Here is a 20804-nt window from a genome sequence, read left to right as displayed (position 1 = left end):
ATGAATATTATAAACTATTTCCATAGATAGCTAAATTGCTTACACCTTCACTTGGAGAATTCAAGGGAACACAAGCTTCTTCCTCATATTTGTAAATAAATGAAGCCAAGCCTCAGACATGCCTAGCATTTCTCACAAATGCCTGCTGATGGATCTTGTTTTGTAGTTGTTAGCTGAAGAGAAAAACATTTCTTCCAAATATGCGGATGAAAGGGACAGAGCCGAGGCGGAAGCTAGGGAAAAGGAAACCAAGGCCTTATCCCTGGCTCGGGCCCTTGAAGAGGCCTTGGAAGCCAAAGAAGAGCTCGAGAGGACCAACAAAATGCTCAAAGCTGAAATGGAAGATCTGGTTAGCTCCAAGGATGATGTGGGCAAGAACGTAAGTTGCTTGTTATCATCTTTGCTTGTACACATTTCATCAGCCCAACTCTCTGCTGTTTATAACTATACGGAGTGCGGGACTCACCCTGTGCCTCTTAGTTAGTCATGATTGGGAACTGAAGGCAGTTCCTTGGGCAATGCAAAGGTGAGAGTGGTTTAAGAGCAGTTGAGGACAGGGTCTGAGGGGAAGACTCCAGTCTGAGCTCTCAGGGAGCCACCTTGCTACCTGGTCATACCCCCTGCATGCAGGCAAGGGCCCTCACATTGAGGGTTTCTTGATCTTCTTAACGAAGTCAACGCTCAAGTAAATGGTATTGCCTGTTCTGCTGGTCAGGTCCATGAGCTGGAGAAGTCCAAACGGGCCCTGGAAACCCAGATGGAGGAGATGAAGACCCAGCTGGAAGAGTTGGAGGATGAACTGCAGGCCACAGAGGATGCCAAGCTGCGGCTAGAGGTCAACATGCAGGCCCTCAAAGGCCAGTTTGAGCGAGATCTCCAAGCCCGGGATGAGCAGAATGAAGAAAAGAGGAGGCAGCTCCAGAGACAGGTAGTAGATGTCAGGGGGTAGGGAGGAATGGGAGGGGTTGTGGTGAGTCGGGAGAAGGGGTAGCCTCACTCATGCCTCACCCTCACACTGACTGGTATCATGGAGACTCTATTTTTTTACCTGTACCGTGGGGCTGAGAAAACCTACCTTGCAAGTGGTTATGATGGTTGAAAGAGTTGTATGCATATGGGAGCTTGGTAGAAGCTGGAGCCAGCCCCCCAGAAACAGCCAAGCAGCACATATCTCTCTTCTGTTTTTAGCTGCATGAGTATGAAACGGAACTGGAAGATGAGCGAAAGCAACGTGCACTGGCAACAGCGGCCAAGAAAAAGCTGGAAGGGGACTTGAAAGACCTGGAGTTTCAGGCTGACTCGGCCATCAAGGGGAGGGAAGAAGCCATCAAGCAGCTTCGAAAACTGCAGGTGAGTTACGGGCATAGGCTGGAGTTGCTGCCGTGGACCAGCTATGTCAGCAGCAGCAGGAAGCAGTGGGCCTGCCAATACATTGGTGCCAGTTCAGCTGGTGTCCTTCCATCACTAGCTTTTGGTGGTTGTTCCCTGCCCTGGGTTGGGCACCATTCATAGGCATTTGGCCATTGCCTGCAGATCAGATCAGTGGCTCAGCTCCCTGAGTCGATAGATGGGTCTGCTAAGCCCATCCAGAACAGTGTCCCCAAAACAGCCACCTGATCACCTGGTGCTGAAGACAATGCCTGCAAACAGGGTCTTCTCTGTGGTTTACTGAGGAAAATCTAAGGGGTTGGCATGGAAAGTTGAGCAGGAGAATTTGGGTAAGGCCATCTTAACTTGTCCCTCCTGCTAATTCATGTAGGCTCAGATGAAGGACTTCCAGAGAGAGCTGGATGATGCACGTGCCTCCCGAGAGGAGATCTTTGCCACAGCCAAAGAGAATGAGAAGAAAGCCAAGAGCTTAGAAGCAGATCTCATGCAACTACAAGAGGTAAAGGCTTCTTGATACGAGGGCCTTAGTGGGGACATCATCTCAGCACCCCAGAGATGCACTCATGGGTTCCTTTCCCTTGCCCAACATTCTAGATATGTGAATCCCATAGTAAGCGAGTGGAAAGATACATCCTTTTTTCTCTCATGTATTTGAGGGGCTCCCCTGAGCTCAGATGAGAAGCAGTCACTTTCAAGGGTGGCCGTAGAGATGACTGGGGCCTGGTAACAGGAGAGGGTGGGTTCTCAGGTGGGCTCACTCCTCCCTTGCAGACAACAGGCTCCCTTCCCTCCCACCTTGCCCTCTAGGATCTGGCTGCTGCTGAAAGGGCTCGCAAACAGGCAGACCTGGAGAAGGAGGAGCTGGCTGAGGAGCTGGCCAGTAGCGTGTTAGGAAGGTAAGGCCCCACCCCTGTGCCCATGGGGAGAAGGATGTTCTAGGAGATGAAGTGAGATGCACCTCCTAGAACATTCTCCTGGGCCCTGTCTTAATGCTGATGAGGGGGAACCCTCAGATCCACAGTGGGGAGAAGTTTTTTCTCAGTGTCTTCATGTCCCTCTTTGGAGGCATGGCCAGTGTCACTCATTCTGAATGAAGACGGGGTGGGAAGGCTGGGGAAGACTGGCAAGTCAGGGAGCAGAGAGTAGGTCCTCGCTCACTCAACTGCTTTGGCCTGACACACTGGGCATGAGTCCCAGCTCCCTAGTTACTAGTTGTGTAGCTTTGGACAAGTCCTCTAATCCTCTCTGAGCCTTGGTGAAGGTACTTCTGAGGCCCTGCTCATCCAGAGAGGGGCATTTTTCTGAGCCAGGGTAAGGGGGGAGGCCCCAGACGTTCCTCTCCCCTAGGAACACACTTCAGGATGAGAAGCGCCGCCTGGAGGCCCGGATTGCCCAGTTGGAGGAGGAGCTGGAGGAAGAGCAAGGCAATATGGAGACCATGAACGACCGGGTCCGGAAAGCCACACAGCAGGTGAGGGTGGAGTGGGCCAGAGTCCGGGTGGGGGCCTGAGCAGCAAGTGGCTTGGAACTCCCCTGGTGCAGGGATGAGTTTAAAAACCAGGCCCAGTGCAGTCAGAGGCGTTGTGGGCCTCCTGGGCATTGGGCCTGGGGTGGTGGCTGGGAGAGTGAGGCACAGGGCTCCAGCTGCCTCGCATCTCTTCTGGTTGGCATCCCCTCAAACCCAGTCACTGCCATCTTCAGAACACTCAGTGCCACCAGACTGTACTTCCTGGTTTGTTTGCCAGCTTATTCTGGCTCCCTGTGCTGGGTTCCATGTGTCTGGGCAAAAGGACTCCTGACTTTCTTCTTCCCAGCTCATTACCAGCTCCAAGCCATAGGTGTTGGAGTGAGCCCCAGTGACCATTATGGAATGAAGGTATTCTTGAGGGCCCACTCTGTGATGGGCACTGGGACACGTTATGTGAGCTAAAGCAACTCCCAGTCTAGGGCGGAGAGGATGCAAGGGCCAGAAGGCTGCAGACAGGGAGGGAGCATGGGAAGCATTGTAAACCTTCCTGAAGAGGTACCTGTTGAGCTGAGCCTTTAAGGAAGTCCAGGAGCTGGCTGGCTGGAGAACAGGGAGGAGGGAAGGGTGCTGCAGATCCAGGGATTTCTGTGGAGGCCAACAGAGGCTAGAGAGCAGGGATGGATGACCTTGCCTTCCACCTCCTGACCTTGTCCCTCCTCCCTAGGCGGAGCAGCTCAGCAATGAGCTGGCCATGGAACGTAGCACAGCCCAGAAAAATGAGAGTGCGCGGCAGCAGCTGGAGCGGCAGAACAAGGAGCTCCGGAGTAAGCTGCAGGAAGTGGAAGGGGCAGTCAAATCCAAGTTCAAGTCTACTGTCTCCTCTCTGGAGGCCAAGATTGCACAGCTGGAGGAGCAGCTGGAGCAGGAGGCCAGGTACCCATTGCCTCCACCCCACCTCCTGTGACATGCCGGAGTCCCAATCCCAATCCCAATTTGGCATAAGTGGCAAGAAAGTGCTGGGGAAGTCAGCTAGCCTCTTTGAGCATTGGTTTATGGAATATAAATACAGGGGTAACTATGTGCAGGTATATCATGGGAACTAAATGGAGACAAAGTCAAGACCTATGCCTGCCCTTGAGGAAGCCGTTAAAAAGTCAGCTGCTGTTAATCTCATGACTGTCCCTGGTGACTTTGGCTAGCCTTCCTGGGGGGGTACCATTAACTTTTCCTAACCTGTGCTTGCAGTGACAACATGTTAAGATATGCTGTATGCATGGTTTTGGGAAGGCTTTTCACTGTTAATTATGGTAGACTGAAGTTAAGAGTTGTAGCACCTTTGTAGCCATCAGATTTCAAGGATCCCGACCTGTTCTAGGGCTGAGTCCTGACTGGGGCCTGGAAATCATGCTCTCAGTGAGCAGGATGCTGTGTCTGGCTTGTACATACCCTGGAAGGGAAGCCCCTTCCCTCCCCCCACCATCTGAAATCATCTCCCTACTTCTTTCAATGTGTGCAGAGATAAGCAGGCAGCTGCCAAGGCACTGAAGCAGAAGGACAAGAAGCTGAAGGAGATCCTTCTGCAGGTGGAGGATGAGCGCAAAATGGCAGAACAGTACAAGGAGCAGGTAACCCTGCGCCCAGCCTCTCCCACCCCTCACGGCCCCACTTCCCAGCCCCCTCAGGGCCTCCCTGATCCCTGGCTTGCGTAGGCGGAGAAAGGAAACACGAGGGTCAAGCAGCTCAAGAGACAGCTTGAGGAGGCGGAGGAAGAGTCCCAGCGCATCAATGCCAACCGCAGGAAGCTGCAGCGGGAGCTGGATGAGGCTACCGAGAGCAACGAGGCCATGGGCCGGGAGGTGAACGCACTCAAGAGCAAGCTCAGGTAACACAGCCCAGTCCCAGTCCCAGTCCCAGCCCCAGCCCCAGCCCCAGCCCCAGGAAGCTGAGGGAGGGGAGTGGGAGGCTGGGTTCTTGGGGCTGCCTGAAGTATTCAGGTGAGTCAAGGCCTTGGTGCCAATGGCTCTTCTCCCCAAAGCCCTCCTTCTTCCAAGGGTTCCTCTCTGTGCACTGTTACTGGCCAAGCACCATCTGCACCAGGCACTGGCACAGACATGAGGCAGCCCAGGGCCCTGCACCCAAGGACCTTTCCTTCTCTAAAACTTTCTCATTCCACTGTGCTGGAAAAAGAATGAGACACCACACCCCCATCTCCTAAAACCTTTCCTTCGTTCCGTCCTTGACAACTCAGAACCTCTCCCTCCTTACCTCTCTTCTGAGAATTCCCTCCTCCTTCTTGCTCTAATTTGGGGTTTCCCAGCCTCAGCACTGTAGACATTTGGACCCGATAATTCTTTGCTGGGGTATGGGGGGGGGGGGCTGTCTTGCACAATTAGGATGCTGAGCATCCCTGGTCTCTACCCACTGATGCCAGTAGCATCCTCCAGCCCCACTCCATAATCATGACCACCCAAACTGTCAGCAGACATGGCCTCATGTCCCTGGAGGCACAGCTATCTTGTGGATGAGAATCCTGCTCTCCCTGATGTGGGCTCTTTTCTCTCCCTCACCCTCATCCCTCAGCCTGAAGGTGGGGTCTGCAGCTCCCTTGTTCCTTAGGGTTGCTTCTTCCCTACCCCCCTTCCTTGCAGCAGTCAGCTGTCCTCACCACCAACTCCCCTGCAGCCCTGGATTGTCCATCCTCTAGGATCCTCGAGCTTCTGTTCACCACAACCTTGCCACTCCTGCGGGCACGACCAATAACTCTGGGCCTTCTTAATTTTAGAATCAGGCATCTCATAAGCCTTCCATACCTTTCTTCAAATTCATTTCCTCTGATGACACTGACACACTCATCCTCTCAGCAGCCAGCTTCACGCCCATGGCGAATCATCACATCCCCTCCTTTCTCATACCCTCGGCAGCTTGGTGCGCCACTTGCTTTGTTGGACTCACATGGCTAAAATGCAGCTCTAGTAAAATTCAGCTTCCCACTTTCTCCACATCTGCTACTGAAAGTGGCAGGAGAACAGATGACCCCGGTGCTGCTTCCCACCTTAACTGCTGCTTGCTAACATCAAGCAGGCCTCACTCCGTGCTTCCTGGGCCTCGTGCCCCACCCCACCCAGGTCTCCCAGGTACCTACTTCTCACTTCTCACCGGTCCCCATCCTCACTCTCAGCTAATAACCTACCTGCATTTGTAACTGAAAGACAGGAACAATCCAGTAGCGCCATCTGCCACCTCCCTACATCTGTGCCCACGTGTTCTGCTTCTTTCGCATTTCTGTGAGGAACAGCCCAGCATCAACTAAGGTCCATGCCTCCATGAGACCTGCCCCTCTTGTCTACTCAAGGACATGGCTCCAGAAATCCCTACCTTTTTCCTTTGCAACAAGGTTTTCCCTCTCACTGGTTCATTCCATCAGCTTAAAAACCTACTTAGTCCCACTTCCCTGATGCCTTTTCCAGCAAAACTCTATTGGAAAAGTTGTGTTCTTCAGTTCTACTTTCTTTTAACCCTGTTCCAGCCAGGCTGTTAACCTCCATCACTCTCCCAGTGGCCCGGATGTGGTTGTCTGGTGGTCAGTCCTTGCCCTCTTCTGACTCAGCAGCAGCAGATCCCTTCCTTCTCTGACACTTCCTTCACCTGGCCTCCCTCTACCTTCCTGCAGTCTTTCTTGACTCCTTTGCTGGCTCCTCCTCGTCTCAAGACCTTCATGACATTTGGCGCCCCAAGCATCCTCCTTGGCTCTTTTAGTCTCTGACTCTGCTCCAACTGTGGCTGATGACTTCCATGTCGACATCTCAAGCCCAGACCTCTTCCCTTGACTCCAGACCTGCCCCACATTTCCCTTGTCCAGCAGATGTCTTACACCTTACACCTACTTTGAACTCTCATTTAGCCCTTCTCCCCCAGGCCAGCTTTTCTTACCACCCTCCCCAGCTCAGCAACTGGAATCGTGAAATGGCCATTACCTTAGACCAAGAACTTCAGTCATTCTTCATTCTTCTCTCTTCCTGACACTCCATATCCGATCTGTCAGAAAATCTAGTCAGCTTTCCCTTAAAACTACCATATGTCAGAATCCAGCCACTTGTCAGCTTGGTCCAAGCCTCTGTCAGTTCTCATCTAGATTACTCTCACAGCCTCCCTCTTCTTCCATGCCATTCTAACACAGCAGCCAGAGGGATCCTGTTAAAATGAAAAGAAACTTCCCTCGCTCAGTATCCTCCAATGGCTTGTCTTACTCCAAGCCAAAGCAAGGTTCTTGCAATGATTTGAGTCCAGTTGTGATCTGTGGCCACGGCCTCCTAAATCATGTATGTCTCTGACCTCCTCACACATGGCCTCATGGCCTTTGCACTGGCTGTTCCCTCTATGTAAGTCTGGTTCCCTCCCTCACTCCTTTCAGGTCTTTACTCAAAGTCAGACTGTCTAAAATCTCCAACCGTACCCTCTGCCATTCCCTCTTCCATCCCCATCTATGTCTTTTCCTTCTAAGCCATTGTTGCCATGTAACATGCTATCTATTTTACTTATTTATTTCACTGATATCTTCCCTTTCAGTCTGTAAACTCCAAGAGCATCGAGTTTCTGTCTTATTCATCCCCAGCATCTAGGACAGTACTGGACACACAGTAAACCGTCAATCCTTATGGGTGATATTTATGCCTCCGTTGTCATTTTGCTGTAGCCTCTTACTACCAGTACTACTGACACAATATTTTCTTTCAACATAATTGTTTTAATCATACATAAATCTTTTTTTTTGCAAATAATACTTACCAACTGAACTAGCATCATCTGCATTTTCAGGTGACAATGCAACAAAATACAGTGGAAACAAACAATACTGAGTTTTAGCTACTATGGCTTATCAATTAAAAATGGAGAAAGAAGAGACATTTGTACCAGACAGACCCCCTCTGGCATGATCAGAGCATTTTAAGAGAGTTGAAAACAGAATACTTTTCTCAATGTGCAATTCAGTTATTCAGTGGCATGCCCTGGAAGCACCTGAAAGCAGTGAGCGTGTTGGCTCCACACTTTGGGGACCACTGCATGGGGCAAAGTGAAAACCCAACCCCTGTGCAGAGAGGGAAGACAGCAGTTGGTTCAGGGCTTCAGAAAGGGGCTGCAGCTCTGGAGATGAGGGGCTTGTGGGTCCCCACATGATGGAATAGAACCAGACCTAACCTCTCAGGGCCGGGAGCAGCTCCCAGGATCAAGAGCTGCTCTCAGCATGAGGTCTGCTGGTACCTGGGTCCCCCACCCTCCTTAGTGGCTGGGCTGAGTGGTGGGAACAGTCAGCTGTTTCAGTTCTTTCTCCCACCTGCTGTTTCTGCTCCCTTTTCTTGGGATTTCTTTAGCACCCTAAGCATCTCCTATGGGGTTCACTCCAGACAAATGACACTTCTTACAGGCAACACGGGCCAGTACTGAGCAAACGGTTCTCACCTGTCCTAATCAGAACCTACAGATAATGGAGTGTGAAGACACATCATACCTCTCTGCCTTGCCCGAAGGTGGCAAACCTAGCCAGCTCTTCTGCAAACACGGAATGCCAAGCAAGTTCTACACAATTTTATCAGCCAGAAAAGTCTCCACACAGGCTGTGCTTAGAGCCTGATCAGTGTACATTTGTCTGCCACGTTGCCAGTCATATCCAACCTGAGCCGCAAAAGGCCTCCACTGCTACCTCTGGCAAGAGGCATAAAAGATAATGACCAAGTATTAATAAAGTGAGATGCCACCGCAGGTTCCTTGCCTGGTACTTTTTAGCTTCTGTTCCAGCACTGATATTTTGGAGTAGCTTACTCAAATACCTTTTACCTTCCTGAACAGGTATGCATGATGGAAAGAAGCAAACTGCCTTCTTAAAAGAAGTTCTGAAGTATAGACCTTTTCTTTTTAACTTAAAAAACTGCATTTTTTTTTTTTTTTGTGCACCAGCCTAAGAGCTCTTGGCTTCAGGTACCTAGCTACAAGGTTGACTTAAAAGTGCCTTTAATTATTTAATTGACGCAAATGCCTTTAATTATTAAAAACCTATTTAAACGGGCTCCTGCATTTGCTGATGGTAACCACCAGGGACTCTCTCTCTCTGTTTCAGAGGCCCCCTCCCCCAGGAAGCCTCGCAATGACTCACCAGGTACCATGCCTTCAGCTCTGCAGCTCATGTGTGTTGCACCGAGTTTTCGTTTCCTTTCTGTCCATCCGCTCCCCCACCCCTCCTTTTTTCAGCTGTTGCAAATTTCCGTGAGATTCCTGCAAAATCTGAAGGCCTGGATATCTTAGTTCGAAACTGTCCTGTATCAAAACCACGATGAACATGACAATAAGACCTTATCTCTTGACCCATCTTCCTTCTCTACCTCTGGGGAGCGCTTTGGCATTTGACATGGCACTGAATGGCGTGACCTTATCACCCTATGAGTTGATGGGATTGTAGAGGCTGTATGTTGCTTGGATGTTTCCTACCTGCATGGTGAGGGCCTCCTCTACACTGCTAGGCCACATGGCTCTCTTCCCTTGTACCATCCTGACTGCCCACTGAGTGAATACGACAATTCTTACAATCTAGGTATAGTCCTGGAGAATGTACTTGGCTTCCCTCTAGCCAGGCTGGCTCACCAATCAGAAATAACAGGTCCACGATAGTCACAGCCCAGCAACTTGCTCACCCACAGTTAAGTTTTCACAAGCTTGCCTGCAAAGGAAATGTACTCTTGCCACAATGCTTTCTTCACAAACACCAGCACTGCATAATGCTTTGACAAGGTCTCGCTGTTAGCTGCATTTTTAGTGCAAACCCGTGGAAGAGGTCACTGCAAAACCAAGCATGTCCTTGCAGAACCCTTTCCAGAGGCCTCACAGGCATGTATTCAAGGACTGGGGAATGGACAACAAAGACTTAAGGAAGTCCCTGGGGCCCTTTATATGGGAGAAGGAAGAAAAGAGGCTACCACTCTTGGATTTTAACTTTGCCATGTGTAAAATCAGGCAATTGGGGCCTGATTTCCCTTTTACCCATCTTGAGATGGCAAGTCCTAGTTTGTGTCCTCGTCTCTTTTGGAGAATCTCAGCTTTGCTACTGCTACCAAATACTTCGAACTGGATAAGGTCTTAGCAAGAGCTTTAGTGTCAGTTTCATGGAGGAGTAAATAAGCCTCTAGGACATGGAGCTCTCAGGCAGCTTTCCTGCCAACCCACTGGAATCACAGCATAAGCTGAATTCTAGGATTGGCTGGATGGAACGAAGGACCCAACAGTGAGGAGGAAATGGAAGCTTTGCAAAGTATCGGGGTACTTACCCTTTTGTACTTAGAGCTGGTGTGCCAAGAGTGCCTTGGATAAGTTCTGACGCCACAAACAGAATCCAAGTTCTCTAGGATCAGACCCTTTAAGTTTCCTTTTTCTTTAGAGGATTCCCTTAATTCCTATGACAGATATAGCCAGTTTCAACACTTGCCAGGGATTTGAAACCAGTTTCTTGAAAAAATGCACCTGAGTGTGAACAGACTGCCTTGTGGGACTAGCATCTGTCCTGGGAATTTACAGTGACTGGGGCACAATTTACTTCTTAGATCTAGGGAACAAATTTATCAATTAAACTCTTCTAGTTAGCAACTACTGACTCTTCCAAAAAGCAAAGAAGAGAATGCCCAGAGCCTGAAACCTTAGATTAGGCACTGTTTCTGCCTCAGGCTATCTTTTGGGAGCTGGCTTCTTTCTCCTTTCAGCCCCTCACCAGTTTGGAAACTGAAAGGAGAAAAGCTGGACAGATGTATAGGCAACAGCACAAACTACTATGCCAAAGACGACAGACTTTTAAAGGTCACGTCTAGAGAGATGGGGGCGAAAAGTTATTTCTAAGGGATTAGGAAGCCTAGAAGCTTCTAAATGAAGCTAGCACAGAAGTCTTTCATTGGGAATAGCTCCATCTTTAAGTATTCTTTCCTGATCACTGCACTTTGGAAAACACAATGCCATCCTCTGAACCTGGGTGGGTTTTACTAGCTGGGTTTCTCATACCCTTTAACCCCTAAGCCTTCTCGGTGATCATGAATCTTTGGGCCTTGCTTACGCTTCATGTCTTACCTGTTAGAGCTGTTCCTTTCAAGAACAATTTGAATCAGTAACGGGGGGGGGCTTACCTTCACAGCATCTCCATCCAGCCTCTGTGTTGTGAGCAGTTCATTGTGTTACAAAGAGTCTGCTTTCTTCTTAGGCATCCTAAAATAAGTTAATGCCTGTCCTCCAGTGCAGGTCAAACAGGGTCAGATGGCAGAGACCAGCAACAATTATCTATTGTGGTCACTGCTACCATTTCTTCCAAACAGCAAAGGTCAAGTGCAGGTGGATCTGACTACGCACCCATCTGTAGCCCCAAAACTCACTTCACATGACCAGCCCTCTTTATAGTCAGGTGGAACCTGGGAGGTAGCTCAGACAGGGGATCCAGCAGGACTCATGAAAGGGAAAATGGGAGAGGTAAGGACCGAGAGGGAGAGATGTCCTACCAATTAGAGCTAAAACACACCAGGGATCAATACAGGTAACAATTTTCTAACCAATATGTAACCACCTATTACATACCATGCATAGGGTCTACTGCCGTGGGCAAAAAAAAAAGAAAAAAAAGGACAGAACCTGCCCTCATGGGATTCAATCCAAGCTCTCAACAAGCAGGGGGCACTGCCTTGCTCAGAACTAAGAAGCGCCTTCTGTGGGCTGCTCAGCATCATCTTGGCCTCAATACTGCGCATGATGTTCATTTTCACCTTTTTAAAACTGAACACTAAATACCCCGCCACCTGTATTCCTTCTGGAGTGGGGTGAGGCGGTGTAGAAGGGAGACACAACATGTTCTAACCTGCTGGGAACCGCTAGGGAGGGGCCCACCCAAAACGATGGGTGAAAACATGGGATAAATAAATCTCCACCTGCCTATTTTTTTTAAATAAAAGACAGCAGACCAGATTCTGTGGGTCAGCACATAGCCAAGCCAAACACGTTTTTAAAGCAGATAGTCTTGCTTTGAGAAACTGACCTTTCCTCCCTTTCAGCTGATTCATTGTAACTGTCACTTAAGACTGGTCAGGATTTGTTGGCTTCAACCTGAATATCTGCACCTGATTTGTCTTGGAATTGTTTGTGGTTGTTTTGTTTCTTTGGACCGTTCTAAACATCTATTCCAACCTTGAGGGTGAGTTCTTTACTGAATACACGTGTATTTTCTTAAAACCCATAGGCGAGGAAACGAGACCTCTTTTGTTCCATCTAGAAGGTCTGGAGGACGCAGAGTTATTGAAAATGCGGAGGGTTCTGAGGAGGAGGTGGATTCTCGTGATGCAGACTTCAATGGAACCAAAGCTGGCGAATGAACAACCGGCTGGAGCTTTGCACCAGAAGGAAAAAAAAAAAACCACACACACAAACAGAACAAAGCAGAACCCAGCGGAGAGTCCTCAGCACTGTCGAAATCCAGTTTCAAATTCCAAACAGCACAGACACCCATCACAATGAATATCAAAACACTACCCAGTACTCAAGGGTATAAATTTGCATTTTTATGGTGTACCAGATGAGAAAAAAAACAACAGGGAGCACGAACACACCCTTTTGCTCTATCAATGAATTGTGCAGAGATTTTGAGTTTTTAGAAATAACATCCGCGGTAACCGATCACTGAGAGCTTACCTGAAATGAGGAGAAAGGCACCAAAACAGGTGCCACTGCCCCCCACTCCTGATTCATTCCCTAACCTGCGTCCCCTTCCGAGTTCTTGAGTAGGGCCTTGTCTGAAAATTCTTTTTTCCCCTCCCGGTTATGACACCTCTGACACGCACAGCTCACCAAGACCAAGTGCCTTCTTTAGTCACTCAGATGGAAAAGAGCAGGAATGTCACCCTGTTTCATATGCACCCCAACTGTACTTGCACCCCGACTGTATTTCACTAATAAAAGGTTATAAAGCACCAGAATGCAGTCGGCTTTTTTGTTGAGCCCTTTTTCACAGAGCAAAAAAACTGGGAGTGAACAGAAGCTTTTCACTCCTTACCACATGTGGAAAGTTGGGGTTACCATTTCATAGATGGAGGAACGAGGGCTGCTGCGGGAGGTGAATGGAATAATTTGCCCGAGATCTCACTGTGGCACAAGTAAGAGCAGAGACGCACATTGAGACTGTGGGTGGGGGTTCCTCCAACCAGAACATGGGAGGTCCAGGCTAGGGGACCACGATGCTGCTCCGGGGCCATCCCACACACTCGAGGATGACCGGGAAGGCCCTCATTATCCACTAAAGCTGGTATGCGCATAATACGAAGAATGCTAAATGTCCTGGAGTTTTTACAGTAAAACACACGAGTTCCTCTCCTGCACACCAGGGGTCAGCAAATGTTTTCTGTCAAGGCCAGAAAGTAAATATTTTAAGCTCTGCAGGTCACACTTCTTCATTGTTCTTAGCTGGAGGGCCACACAAAGTCAGATTGTGGACCCTTTTCTTCTTCCGCTTGCATCTCACAGCTATCTGCTTGCAAAGGTTCTATGTAACACTAATCTACACCCTTGACTCAGAGGGATAAAATCAATTCGAGAAAAGAAGAAAAACATGGAAACTAAAAGGACTCAACCAAATGATCAAAGGCTAGTAATATTCCTTTAGCAATACATATACATATCCCAAACGCATTTCTAAAAAGCTGAATTGAATGGAATTTTTAAAAATTAGTTTAGTTAACTTGTTAAAAAATAAAAGTTCTTCACTGCCATGTAAGCAAACATAGAAGTCCAAACGTACAAAGCAGTATTTATTAAACACCGACAAACTAATTGGACACTGATGTCTCTTGATTTTATTGTTCTTTTATAAAAATAAAAGCACATCTTTTAGTGATACAGGTTAAGAAGGTTTCACAGGGGAACAAACCTGGCACTGTGATTTTTCTGCTGAATTTCAGTAGCATTTAAAAAGCTAGATTCTTAACTCAAATGTATTTTTGTGGTTCTTTGGGAAAATAACTTAGTAATAAAGGAAGGTAAGTGAGCTGTGCACGTGCTCCTGAAATTAGTGAGTGCTTTTTACTTGCATCTGGAAGTGTCAGTTCATAAACCAACAGTGATGAGGACACAATCCACCTGTGAGTGTTGGCAATCCTGTGTTCCTTTCCTTGTTTGAAAAGGAAGCTTCCAATGACAGTCCTCGTGCTGTGATCCTATCTGAAGGTCACCCCAATTAGTTCATTATGCTGTGAATAGGGAAGTCCTGTTCTGAAGAGCTCATTACTGAAGCCACTCTGCCCCGGCGACCCTCAGCCTTTCCCATGTCAGGGAGACTAATGGTCAGGATTTACCTAAAGACAAGGGACCCTAGTCTACATAAAATTCACTCTGAAACTTGACCATGCCTCTAAATCTCTAAATGCCTCAAGGCGAGGCAGATTAAAAAGTCTCAGAGGTACACTACCATGGTTTAAGAAAAAGGCACAGGCCTCCTCTACTCTTCAGTCCTAAACATGACTTTAAGTACGCCTAGCCTAACTCTGCCATAAAGCACTGGAGATTTTGTCCTGGACGACAGCACCACCTGAGCGGGGTAGGGCGTGAGCCTCTGTGATGAGCTCCGACTCCCAGGTTTAAGGAGTCTCTCTGCACGTTAAAAATACCTCTCAAGACCAACCAGGACTCTTGGTTTCACTCAAATCTGGCCTCATAGCCGATGCCTTAGAGTTATTTCCCAGAGGATCCAGTCTGTCTCTGTCCCTTTGCAATGCACGATGAGAGGGAGGCTTGGAGATCATCAGACATTCTTGCAATGTCTGAAGAACACAAAGCTAACTACGGTGACTGCTTGCTGTCATTTTTTTCAAACTAACTTACAAAAACAGTTTAAAGAGAGGAAGAAAGGTTAACGAGAACAACTCCTGAACAAACACCAAGGGCTCCGGCTTCAATGGTTTTCCTAAAGCAACATCTTGACTACACCCTGGGCTGATGGCAGTGATGGTGAGGAAATATTTGAAGGCGGCTTCCCAAATTCCAGGCGCTTTCCCAACCTTCAGACAGAGCAAACCAAAATAAACTGATATTACAGCTATTAAACCAAAATAAACTGATATTACAGCTATTACAAGCAGGCCTAGCATCAGGGCACACAAAGTTCTGTGAGTGAATATCAAAAAAGTCGAGGGGAAATACGAATAAAGAAAAAAAAAGTCGAGGGCGGTGCTGCCCCATGTCTCACTTTTCTCTCTTGAGAAACGAAGCAAAGCACCCTGGTTCTCCAGCCCTCATATACATACCTAAGGTTGGACAAAGAACTCAGTTTCTGAAGACCCTCTAAACACATCCCTTTCTCAAGGTCTGTTACATGCATGTAATGGAAAATAAGTCTTAATTTCCTGTCATTTGTCTGCCACAGACCCATCAAATGAATGTGGTCTGGGGTGAGGTAAGTATTTTCCAACTAGGTAACTGGCTTCAGGATTCTCCTCTGGCTAAAACTGAGTGTTAGTTGCCTGAAGGTTCTAAAGATTGAAAAAAAGATTCCCTTCTGGGGCGGCAGAGAAGTGTCTGAAGCTCTATTCCCAAACAAGTGATTTGTATGACATCCCACAGTCCAACTCCGAGTTGGGGCTGAGGAATCAAATAATAAAAACCTTCTCCTTGGCCATTTGCCCAAACCAGAAACCATAACTAATTCTGTCTCAAGTAAAGGAGGGTAGAGGATAAGGTATGCCGACATCACCTACCATTTTTTTAAAAAATGGCCTCGGGCTGGGGGTTAGAGCTCCCACCTGGTGTAGACTGGGCCCCACTGGTGAGGGGACGGATCACAAGTACTAACCCTTTGTCACCCAAAGGCACGCTGGTGCTGCTTGGCCGCTTGTCACTGCCATCTCTGCTCTTGCTCCCCCGTCCTGAGGCTGGGACACTTGCTCGGTTTGGGGACTGATCATACACAAAGTTCCGGCAGGATGCAAGTTTGGACTCCAATGCCTGGAGAGAAATATGCTTTCAAATTAAAGACAAAACTCTTCCCTCTCTCAAAGGAGCCCACACTGAGAAATTACCCAAAAAGGTGGCTCTTAAACTATGCTGAAGGTTGGAATTCCAAGGTGGGACTTCAAAGGACTCCAATGTACATTCAAGTCTTATAATCACCAGCTTAAATATTAGATTTCTAAAAGGTTATTAATTCTACCTACTATCCGACTCTGTTTATTGGAAATCCTGTCCATTCCTTTGTTTACCTTGTTAAACATGCACAGAGCCAGCTGCAGGCTTGAACAAAGACTTTGCCTTGCTGTGAGGAGACCCTTCAGAATTGGAAAGAGACCAGCCTGGGCTTCTTTGTACTACAGCAAGCATATATCTCTATACTATAACTTAGTCCTAAAACTGAGGCCTGCTTACATAAGTGGAAAGCAGACAACTTTAAAGCCAAAAGTAAAAACGTAAGAAATGAGATGCAAGCTTCCCGCACACTGTAGCTATGAGCACACTGGGGAAGAAGACAAGCACGCAGGGTTAAATCACATGAGCTTCCAGGCATCCTTTTTTAAAAGTAAAAGAAATAATTACAAAGAATGCCTACATAGTTTCTTAAGCCCCAAAGAATCTCTCCCTGTAATTAATATAAAACCTGCTGGGTCAAGTTCTTCGCCTTAGCCTTTGAGGTTTTCTCTTAAACTCCTTGAGAAAGAAATTTTAAAAAGAGGCCGAGGAGAGAGAAGGCAACTTCTAAATGCACCTCAGTTTCTTCAAAGTAAGCAAAAGAAAATCCAGACGCCATTCTCATTTCCCAAATTATCTGAAGGGAAAATTGTACAGGGAAAGCAAGATACACCGGGAATCGAAGGGAAGATTTAGATCCAGGGTTCTGGTGCTTGGCAGTAAGAATCCCCCAGAAGGCAGCAATGATTCTAAGGGGGTCTGCAGAACTAGAAGCACACCTAAAAGTCAGCATGTCTCTACTGAAGGAGAAAGGAGCCGAGAAGATGAACGTTCTCCAATATCCCGAAAGACAAGCAAGAAGCTGTGAGTCTTACTTACCCCTACTTTGCGCAGCAGATCTCCCACGATGTTGAGAGCAGATATTCGGGCTGCAGGTGTGAGAGGGGTCCCACTGGAAGAATCATCCAGACCTGGAGGACAGAAGGGAGCACACATAACGCTTGTCCACAGACATAACTGTGGTCTGGCATTAAATGAGAACCCCCCAGGGAGGGCGCGGGACAGGGAAACTAACATTTGCCCTTTGATTCTGGATGCTGATTTATTTCATTCAATAGTCAACAGTGTAGCATGCCAAGAGTCTATTTGATGACCAACTCCTTGAGTCCTTACAATGACTACATACACTTATTTTAACATGCTGTTCTTTTTAAACAAAATCAAAATAAGCTCTTCGAAAATTCTAGAAACTCAATCTTTTTAATTAATACTAACAGCACCTGTGATAAACGCAATTCTAAGAACGCGTGAGTCTCATTGCTAAGTGTTGGACTCTGCATGGTCTTGCTACTTACAGCAGCAGCATCACCGGTTAGAAATGAAGACTCTCAGGCCCCACCCTGGACCTCCTGAATCTCAGGTGCATTTTAACGAGATCCCCAGGGAGTCGAGTGTGTGCAACACCGTGCTAGGCTGAGATCCTGGAAATTTAACCAGCATCTTCATCCGCAGGAACAAGCTAAGGGGAGGCTGCAATATATGGCAGCGTAAGCCTTGAAGCCGGCCTGCCGGGGTTGGCATCCCAACTCTGCATCTCCGAGCTGCGTGGCTGTACACGAGCACGCACTATAAGCAGAGGGCCTGGCACCCACTGAGTATGCAGTAATTATCTCTCATTGCTCTCTGCTATCAGCGGCTTGAAAGAGTCTCCCAGTTGATCAATGAGCAGAGTAGCTGGGTAAGAACTCAAATTTCTTGGATATTTTTGCACAGCACAGGTTACAGGCTGGATCCATCCAATGGATGTGTTACTGGACCCAGAAAATGCTTCTTAGAATTTTTATTGGCCAGGGACATTTTAAATTTGGGAGATAGCACATTAAAAAGAAGGACCTGTGCCTTCTGGTTGCTAATGTGTTCTTTGGGGGTAGGAGCAGAGGGGCAGCTGCTCCCTTTAGATGGGACTTCCATTCTCCAGTTCACCAGAGATTCCACTGCTCCTTATTACCTCCTGACTCCAGCCCAGGAGGCTCCTCCTGTTCACCTCCTGTTCAATGGCCTGCGCTGTGAACATCTCGTTTGCTCCCCTGTCGTACAGACTCATCCAAATGTGTCTCATCCCAGACCCACCCTGCGTTCTCACCTTGGAAAGTGTGATGAAACAAAGAAAATCCTCCTGATTCCCACTCCCCCGGGAGCCACCCCTTACCACGTCGGAATGTCGCTGGTGTGTTTAAACTTGAGCTGGGTCCTCGGTGACCGCTGGGAGTGGAGGGCAGGGAGCCAGTGGCCTGGACGGCAGTGTCTGTCCTCTCAGTTTCCATCGAGCTGGGCATGGGGGTCCTGGGTTTCTCCTGCTTCTGCTGCACGGCCAATTCTTGCCGCAAGTCTGAGTCAGGAAAAAGATGCAGAAAGCTTATCCTCTTTTTAGACGAAGCCCTTGCTTTTGGAGGGGGGAAGGGAGTGGGAGGGAGGTGCCAACAGCAAACACTGGTTGGGGAAGAGAACTAGGATGGTAAAGAATACAAGGTAGAAATTCCAAATGTAGTGAAACCCACAGGACCTCACGGGGCAGGCTTACACAGAGGCAGTTTTTCTTTTAGGTAAAAGCCAAAAAGGTCTTAATTAAAAACAAACAAATATAACAGTCACTCATATTTTTGTTAAAAAAAAAAAATTCCAACACAGCAGTGCATCAAGAATACTAAGAGAAAGTATTGCTTTTGCCACTCCCCCAAAATGCCTGTCCTCACTCACAGTTGATCACTACAACATTTGGGAGATCCTTTCCATCTTTTCGTCCTGCATGTTCATATATACATTGTATAGGTATGTGTATTATTTATGAAATGTGTAATATGAATAATTTTTATGAAGCATAAATAGAAACAGACACCGCCTACGGTTCTCTGACTTCCTCTTTCCCCCTTTACTTGTGTATCTTAACAGTCTTTCTAGGATTACATTTAGACCTACGCCTTGTTCATTTCAACAACTGTTTATTATTCCACAAAATAAATCATGTTATTTATTTAACCATTTCGCTACTAAAAGGCATTTAGAAAGTTACCTTTTAAATTTAAGGGGTTCTTCTTTTTAATTCTTCATCTACTGGCTATACATTAGACATGGAATTAACATTATTAAATAATTAATTGGGACTCTTTCCTTTTTTAATCTCCAAACTTAGAGGATTCACTGTTTCTCCTTCACAGTTTGAGAGCTTTACCTCTGAAACAGCTAACCGCTAAATACTGGGATGGTTTGAGAGTTCTTGGACGAATGTATCAGTTGCACCAAGTCACAAAAATAACGTGCTAGCTGGCAATCCCACCAACAGAAGTTTTCTCCCAAAAAAACTCTTGTGCTCCCAGAGTAAAGGGCTGGTTTGACATGTGCACAAATTACAGACCAGGGAGCATCCTTCCTAAAATGAATTCTTCTGTCCAGAAGTGAAATACAAATACAGGAGCTGCCTCTGTGAACCCCTACACCGTTCCCACGAATTCCCTCTAGAAGTCACTACAGATTGGCCATCTGACAGTCCTGAGCAGTGGGCAGGGACCAAGCCAGGAGCCTGCCTGCCTGCCTGCCATGGTTCGTGCCCTCGGACTAGACAGGTTCCGTGTGTAGGGACAGAGGGTGGATTTCCAGCAAAGGCAACGCAGGGCAATGCTGTGGGACAAGATTCTCAGATCAGGAGAGATGACAACATTGGGGAAGAAATACAAAACCACCCCAAGCATGTCCTAACCTCTGGCCTCATCCTTGAGTCGCTGAACGGATTCTAGGAGATTCTCCTTCTCATCAAGTTCGCTCTCCAGGAAGGCATTTCTTTCAATGGCTTGATTCAAGCGTTGCTCAAAGTCTTCTAGAGACATGATCGTGGCCCTGCGTAAGAAAAGAGCAAAGTGACCCAAGAGAGCTAATTATCCGGTGCCTACCAGCCTGGGAGATGTGGAGACTGCGGGGCTCTATGGTCAGATACAATGGGCACACGCCCCAGCACTGGCTCCTCCTAGATGCACAGACCCAGGCAAGTCCCTTCCCCTCTCTGGGACTCAAGTTCTTCACCTGCAGGATGGGCTCCAGTGCACAGGAGGTATGCAAGGTTGTCCTGAGGGTTAAAGAAGATACTGCACAAATGACACAGCAGTGAGCCTAAGCCTGACTATGACTGCATACAGGGGCCAGGCATTTGAGAAAAGCACTCTATCCTCTCCTGGAATTTCACAATGCAAATCAGGATTCTGAATATACGAACAAAATGTATACACAATGTGATAACATGCATTCAATGGGTAGAAAAGTCAGCCTTTAGCCTCTCAGTTACCTTAGAGATTAAAAAAGTTAAAAATGCTCACCCACAGCCCAAAAGTTAAAAATGCTCACCCAGAGCCCAGCTGCCCTCTTACCAACAGTGCAGACATCTCACTGGAATACTGTGTGTCAAGGGCATGGTAAGTGCTGTAATTTTAAAAAGCCCTGTTTACTCTATTTGAGCAGACTACTTTCTCTGTGCCTCAGTTTTCTCATATGTAAATGAAATAGTAACAGCACCTCCACACAGGACTGAGGAAGGTACAAGTAAAGTAATACACAATGTACACTTGTTTCACATGTAAGTGCTTTAAAAAGGGCCGTGATTTTTACTATTGACCCTGCGTCTGTCCCCAGAGGACCGCTACCATCCTGCTGAGTGTATCTCATGGTGGTTACGTTTGGAGCAGAACCCAGAAGGTAACACCTGGTTCCTCCACCTAAGCCT

At 47.5% G+C, this 20804-nt stretch overlaps 2 protein-coding genes across 10 annotated transcripts in view; one reads left to right on the top strand and one right to left on the bottom strand.

The window, feature by feature from the left end:
- Window positions 1–12843, top strand: part of MYH11 (myosin heavy chain 11) — a 140645-nt gene extending 127802 nt beyond the window's left edge. For 2 of the 4 annotated variants that reach the window (XM_077141664.1, XM_077141663.1), the window contains 11 exons: window positions 167–379; window positions 716–928; window positions 1189–1350; window positions 1760–1888; window positions 2197–2285; window positions 2737–2860; window positions 3582–3790; window positions 4374–4482; window positions 4567–4739; window positions 8970–9008; window positions 12111–12227. In XM_077141664.1, coding sequence (XP_076997779.1) covers window positions 167–379; window positions 716–928; window positions 1189–1350; window positions 1760–1888; window positions 2197–2285; window positions 2737–2860; window positions 3582–3790; window positions 4374–4482; window positions 4567–4739; window positions 8970–9000 — 1452 coding nt within the window. In that variant the 3' untranslated portion in view covers window positions 9001–9008; window positions 12111–12227. Of the gene's footprint in view, window positions 1–166; window positions 380–715; window positions 929–1188; window positions 1351–1759; window positions 1889–2196; window positions 2286–2736; window positions 2861–3581; window positions 3791–4373; window positions 4483–4566; window positions 4740–8969; window positions 9009–12110 lie in introns of all 4 variants that reach the window. The other 2 variants (XM_077141662.1, XM_077141661.1) reach the window with 1 other exon arrangement.
- Window positions 12844–13658: 815 nt separating this feature from the next.
- NDE1 (nudE neurodevelopment protein 1) overlaps window positions 13659–20804 on the bottom strand; it is a 29836-nt gene continuing 22690 nt past the window's right edge. For all 6 annotated transcript variants that reach the window (XM_077141667.1, XM_077141666.1, XM_077141671.1 and 3 more), the window contains 5 exons: window positions 19791–19927; window positions 18246–18425; window positions 16916–17007; window positions 15708–15859; window positions 13659–14916 (listed from right to left, as the gene is read on the bottom strand). In XM_077141667.1, the coding sequence (XP_076997782.1) occupies window positions 14823–14916; window positions 15708–15859; window positions 16916–17007; window positions 18246–18425; window positions 19791–19927 (655 nt within the window). In that variant the 3' untranslated portion in view covers window positions 13659–14822. The remainder of the gene's footprint in view (window positions 14917–15707; window positions 15860–16915; window positions 17008–18245; window positions 18426–19790; window positions 19928–20804) is intronic.

The sequence above is a fragment of the Tamandua tetradactyla genome, chromosome 23, assembly GCF_023851605.1.
Source record: "Tamandua tetradactyla isolate mTamTet1 chromosome 23, mTamTet1.pri, whole genome shotgun sequence".
Taxonomy (NCBI): domain Eukaryota; kingdom Metazoa; phylum Chordata; class Mammalia; order Pilosa; family Myrmecophagidae; genus Tamandua; species Tamandua tetradactyla.
Note: the sequence above shows the minus strand (reverse complement) of the source record. Positions and strands in the feature narration are given on the sequence as shown.